This window comes from Austrofundulus limnaeus, unplaced genomic scaffold (genome assembly GCF_001266775.1).
Source record: "Austrofundulus limnaeus strain Quisiro unplaced genomic scaffold, Austrofundulus_limnaeus-1.0 Scaffold326, whole genome shotgun sequence".
Lineage (NCBI taxonomy): Eukaryota > Metazoa > Chordata > Actinopteri > Cyprinodontiformes > Rivulidae > Austrofundulus > Austrofundulus limnaeus.
The window spans coordinates 284,392-290,540 of record NW_013952728.1 but is presented as its reverse complement, the minus strand read 5'-3'; the positions used below and the strand labels follow the sequence as shown (position 1 = coordinate 290,540).

At 42.4% G+C, this 6,149-nt stretch overlaps 1 protein-coding gene across 1 annotated transcript in view; it reads right to left on the bottom strand.

Moving 5' to 3' along the window:
- myo7ba (myosin VIIBa) overlaps nt 1-6,149 on the bottom strand; it is a 49,766-nt gene that overhangs the window by 13,359 nt on the left and 30,258 nt on the right. The window contains exons 33-39 of the mRNA XM_014022345.1: nt 5,723-5,849; nt 5,451-5,617; nt 5,183-5,364; nt 4,972-5,093; nt 3,382-3,536; nt 932-1,085; nt 633-788 (exon numbers count right to left, since the gene is read on the bottom strand). Coding sequence (XP_013877799.1) covers nt 633-788; nt 932-1,085; nt 3,382-3,536; nt 4,972-5,093; nt 5,183-5,364; nt 5,451-5,617; nt 5,723-5,849 — 1,063 coding nt within the window. The remainder of the gene's footprint in view (nt 1-632; nt 789-931; nt 1,086-3,381; nt 3,537-4,971; nt 5,094-5,182; nt 5,365-5,450; nt 5,618-5,722; nt 5,850-6,149) is intronic.

The following is a 6,149-nucleotide window of genomic DNA, read 5'->3' as shown; positions in this document are numbered from 1 at the left end:
GTATATATGTAGCTTTAACATTTAGATTTAGCATTTCGATTAAATTTTTGTGACAAACTTTTGCTGTTGTTTTTAACACAAGCCACTTTCCGAACAGCATCTCATATGAAATGTCTCAAATATTCTTTAGGTAGATGTAGTTTTATGTTAATTTACCAGAATGTTTATTTTTACTAAGGGATAGATTTGTCTCCAGAGTTTTCTTTTTCTTTTATATTACAGAAAAAMCTTGTACTAACAGCACCACTCTAGTTTTCACCTGTTTGTGAAAGTCTGTTTCTGGTCGTTGTTTGTAAAAATGCTGAATGTAAATAAGATGTATTTATAGCAAAGGTCACCCAGATACAGAGCTCAGTCGGTCATTCTGCTGCRAAGGTGATTTGCATTCACAGATTATCTGTTACTGTGTTTGTCCATCACTGCAAGCAGTGCTGCACACCTCTCAAAGAACGCAGAATATGATTTCCTTTAACTCAGTTTACCTCACCATGACAAAACTCAAGCTGTCACAACATGAAGCTTGCTTCTTCCATCACAGCAGAGCATTGTGTGAATGTAGCTGCATGTCAGGCTCTGCAAGCACGAACAAGTGTCATGTTTTGTGTCAGACGTGTTCCRTGTGCCCGTCGAACCTCATCGAGCTCTGCAGACGCTGCAGACAGTCGGAGGCCAGGTTATCTCTGCGACGCGACTCCAGAAACCTCTGCGCGTGCCTCAGGAGAGACTGGCTGGGAGGAAACAGACCACAGCAGAGCCAGAGCAGCTGCCATCCCTGKTCAATGCTGAACCTGACAAACAGACCGACAACGTTCAGAAAACGGGTCTCCTTTTTACAGCAAAACACATGATGTACGTATCTGAATGGATGTAGACTGATAAATCAGAGAGCCTGGTGGAGTCAGTTTGATAAGAGAAGAAATATCCCACCAACCTGTTGTTATTGCTGGTCATCTGCTTCATGATCTGGCAGTAGATCTCATCCCTGAGGGCGTCGTATTTAGTGGCAGGACCGAAGATCAGTTCAGTAAGCTCGACATGACTCTGCAACTGTCTGGTGGGGTAATCTCCCATGTACTTCAGGATGGGTGCACAGAAGTCAAGGAGAAACAATAAGAAACATCGGAYTTTAAAACCTTTCAACCAGGAGCAAAGAGAACCTACATGAAGAARATTAGAGTCCCACACAGCAGACTGGTGTGGGCCAGATCTAGTGTCAGGCTGGGACGACTGACATATGTCAAGTGGTTTGTCAACCAGATGTGGGCCAGGTATGGGAATAATGGCACTGTTTTAAGATGACATGCCACAACTGGTCCAGCTGTTGTTTGGTTTATGTGGCCCAAATATATCAAAGCCACATGGTTGTAGTTTGGTTTATGTGGCCCAAACCTGTCAGTGCCACAACTGGCCCATATGTGGTTTGATTTATGAGGCCCAAATCTGTCAATGCCACAACTAGCACATTCGTGCTTTGCTTTATATGGCCCAAATCTGCAAGTGCCACAACTGGCCCGGTTGTGGTTTGGTTTATATGGCTCAAATATTCTAGTGCCACAACTGGATCGGTTGTGGTTTGGTTTATGTGGCCCAAATCTGTCAATGCCACAACTAGCACATTTGTGGTTTGGTTTATATGGCCCAAATCTGTTAGTGTCACAACTGGTCCTGTTGTGGTTTGGCTTCTGTGGCCCAAAGCTGTTAGTGTTCCAACTGTCCCGGTTGTGGTTTGGTTTATGTGGCCCAAATCTGTCATTGCCACAATTGGCCCATTTGTGGTTTGGTTTATGTGGCCCAAATCTGACAATGCCACAACTAGCACATTTGTGGTTTGGTTCATATGGCCCAAATCTGTTAGTGCCACAACTGGTCCGGTTGTGGTTTGGTTTATGTGGCCCAAATCTGTCATTGCCACAAATGGCCCATTTGTGGTTTGGTTTATGTGGCCCAAACCTGTCAATGCCACAACTAGCATATTTGTGGTTGGGTTTATGTGGCCCAAATCTGTCAGTGTCACAACTGTCCCGGTTGTGGTTTGGTTTATGTGGCCCAAATCTGTCTTGCCACAAATGGCCCATTTGTGGTTTGGTTTATGTGGCCCAAACCTGTCAATGCCACAACTAGCATATTTGTGGTTTGGTTTATGTGGCCCAAATCTGTTAGTGCCACAACTGGTCCGGTTGTGGTTTGGTTTATATGGCCCATTTATTTTTTTTTGGTTTATGTGGCCCAAACCTGTCAATGCCACAACTAGCGTATTTGTGGTTTGGCTTATGTGGCCCAAATCTGTTAGTGCCACAATTGGTCCGGTTGTGGTTTGGTTTATGTGGCCCAAATCTGTTAGTGTCGCAACTGTCCCGGTTGTGGTTTGGTTTATGTGGCCCAAATCTGTCATTGCCACAAATGGCCCATTTGTGGTTTGGTTTATGTTGCCCAAATCTACCAATGCCACAACTAGCACATTTGTGGTTTGTTTTATATGGCCCAAATCTGTTAGTGCTACAACTGGCCCGTTCGTGGTTTGGTTTATGTGGCCCAAATCTGTTAGTGCCACAACTAGCCCGGCTGTGGTTTGGGTTATGTGGACCAAATCTGTTAGTGCCACAACTGGCCCATTTGTGGTTTGGTTTATGTGACCCAAACCTGTCAGTGCCACAAGTGGCCCAAATGTGGTTGGGCCAGTTGAGCCAGCACCCCATTAATGTGGTTTACGTGGTGCTGGCTCAAGCGCTGACCACCTCTGGCAAACTACATCTGGGCCACCAAAGAGCCATCACGCTTTGTGGTATCTGGACCAAATGTTAGTGTTTAGTGCTTTGTGTGGGCCAGAACTGGCCCCAAAAGTGTTGTTATGTGGGATGTTTATTTGGTCCATTGAATTTGGGCCAACACATAACTTTGTAAAAATATTGAGTCAAAGTTGGACATTTGCTACTCCTTTTCTGTGAAACACCAACTAGTCATTGATTCATCCAGACCACTAGGGCGACAGCAGAGATCCACAGAGCCCTCTTTCCCCAGCTACCTCCTCCAGCTCATCTGAAAGGACTCTGAGGCCAGCTGTGATAATCTTCCCAGCAAGTCCTGGGTTTGCCCCAAAGCCGTCTCTCAGTGGGACATTTGWGGAACACTTCCCTTTGAAGGTGTCTACAAGACCTACAATACCACGATTGRTTTATGACAGKAATAAAGGCATAAAACATTCAAAGGAGTGAATATTTTTAAAGGTTAAATGGTGAAATAGGAAAATGGTACAAGAGATTATCAGATAACCCCTGAAAGATACAGTGGTGAGCACATACAGTACACACACAGATACAGACACATACACACAGATACAGACACATACACACAGATACAGACACACATTAAATGGAAGGATATCAGTGAAAGCCTGACAGGCCTTGTGGCTGAGCTCTGAGTTGCCCAGCAGTTTCTTGAGCAGAGGCTGTCTGATCGGCTCTCTGGAGTGGGCCCACAGCCGCTCTGGGGCCGCATTTCGAGAAATCACCTGACGGTTCACATCCTTGGTGGGCTGCCTGTGGGATACAAGTCCAATGTCTTTATAAACACAGTCTGGTAGTTTAACTGCCGAAGAAGAAAAAAATGTCTTTAAGATGTCCAGTGTGAGGGAGAAACTTATAGTGAATCTACTGCAGTAGCACAAAATTGCTTTAATCTGCTGCTCTGTACAGCCAGAAGCATTAGATATTATTTCATAAAATATTTACGTCAACTATAAACAGACAATAAATATAGTGTAGACTGTTTAGTAAAAAAAAATTAATAAGAATTGTCACACGGACTACGCCATTTGCTTACTAGGTCTAGTGCGAGNTAATCTGCTGCTCTGTACAGCCAGAAGCATTAGATATTATTTCATAAATATTTACGTCAACTATAAGCAAGACAATAAATATAGTGTAGACTGTTTAGTTAAAAAAATTAATAAGAATTGTCACACGGACTACGCCATTTGCTTACTAGGTCTRGTGCGAGCTCTATCCATTTTCTGTTCATAATATTAGCTCAGAATYTTGGACACTATCTGACATTCAGCCCTTTTAAATGAAACCAGAGCGTGTTGACAGATTAGAGAATGTAGAAATGACTCAGCATGGAGGACAACAGAGCTKCTTCATGGATGCTCACCTCAGCTTTAACCTTATAGCGTTCAGTTTTAGCTCCCAAACTAATACATATATGTTGCGATGTGACATTAGCTCAAGTGCTAACACCACATTATTTATTAAAACTCCTGAGCTAAAAATATTAGTGTTAACTTCTGAGCTAATGTTTACTTCCCAAGCTAACAACATTAGCTTAGAATTTAATGCTAATMATATTAGCACAGGAGCTAATACTGCATGTTTCTTTGTATTATATTTATATATGGCATTAGCTCCTCAGCTCACAATATTAGTTCAGAAGCTAAAACTAATTATATTAGCTCGAGAGCTAACACCACATATATACTAGTAATTTAATAAACATCGTGTTTCATTGTTTCAACTCATATATTGTGCAGAGCATAGAAACTAATTTAACTTGATTTTCACATATTTTTTAGCCTCGACTCCGTGTTTTAGTCTCAACTATAACCCATCATCATCGCCAGAATGCATTGCATCAGTAACAAAATAATTCCATTTATCTATAATATACATATTGCACTTTATACATAATTGTAACAAATAGTGCTTAAGTGAATATGTAATATACTGTAATTATGTAAATAATTAGGAAATTTGATGCTCCTCAAGCAACAACTTTAACAACACAATAAAGCCAACATGTACTCAGAGATCCCTGTAGCATAAATAAGGGTTTTGTAAAGTTCTGAAGATCAGTGCTGTGGGACAGGAGGACTGATGAGTGACACTTSTGTTAAGAAGCTGAGCACCAAGTCTTTGAACAGTGGCTATAGTGTACTCACTGGGTGGTGAAAAAATCAGAGTGAGACAAACAGTTTACCTGAAATACTCCAGAGAGTATTCTTTCAGCGTGGCGAGAGCTATTCTCTCCACTGTGCCTTTGTCTTTCTGGTTTGCTTGTATGAAGTTCTTCCTCTGGTTTGGAGAAAGGTTCAGGAGGTTCTGCATTTWAAAAAAAAGTATTTTWGGCGTCAAAACATCTGGGACACATCAGTTTGTCAGAGAAAGATGTGTGATTGGCATCCCCGTACCAGGACCTCGTTGGAGGGTTTACTAAGCGTCGCGAGGATCAAGATGGCGTCAAGTGAGACGGCTCCTGTTTGTTTGGTGCTGTTGCTTTGGCCCTTTATCCAGCCGCGCTGCTGAGAGAACTCGTTGTCTTTGATGATTATGATGAGCTCTCCTTTTTTGAAGTTCAGGATCGTGGGATCATCTGTGTTTGGGGAAGAAGACAACTCAGGAATCRGTTAAAAGAAAATCTAAAAATAAACTGAGTTCAGGAGGAATCAGAGCTCCAACCTTGGCTGCTGACTTCCTTCAGGGCTATGGCGTACTGCGAACGCTCCATCAGTCCACTGAGGAACTTGGTGATGAGCTCCACCATGTCCTCCACCATGGGCCCACTCAGTGTGAAGTCTCCTTTCAGTGTCAGCAGGTTTGCAGCCTGACCAGATGCTTTCGCCTCCCTGAGGAACAACAAGAAAACAGCAAGAGCCGTTCCAGTTTCAACGTTTTCACAGAAAACTCCCCCTGATCTCTGGATCCTCGTCAACAGTAAGACAGATCTCTACCTGGCGGTGTGGACTGCAGTCACCTCTGGGAACGACAGCTCCAGCAGCCGCTTCTCTCGCTCATCCAGGAAGGTGATCCCCGTCCAGTTTATGGCAACTATGAACTTGTTCTTTGACAGTGAAGGACCTGGAAACACAAAATGCATCGACTGTTTAGGAAACCTCCTTTAAGAGTCATAATTTGTAATTAAGGAAGTCAATTAACGAGAACTGAAGATCCCCTTTTGTGTGAAAAGTCAGGAAACTTTTATTCTCCTGTTTTTATTTTCCATATAGTGTTGTTGCAGTCTAACTTCATCTRCAWACTTTGTGTTATTTTAGCCATTCAAAATTCAAAACATTCAGCTCATTTAAATTGGAGATATGAGTTTGAGTTTGCAACTTTTATACAGTTTTTTTATTTACAAATATTTGCACCATATAAATA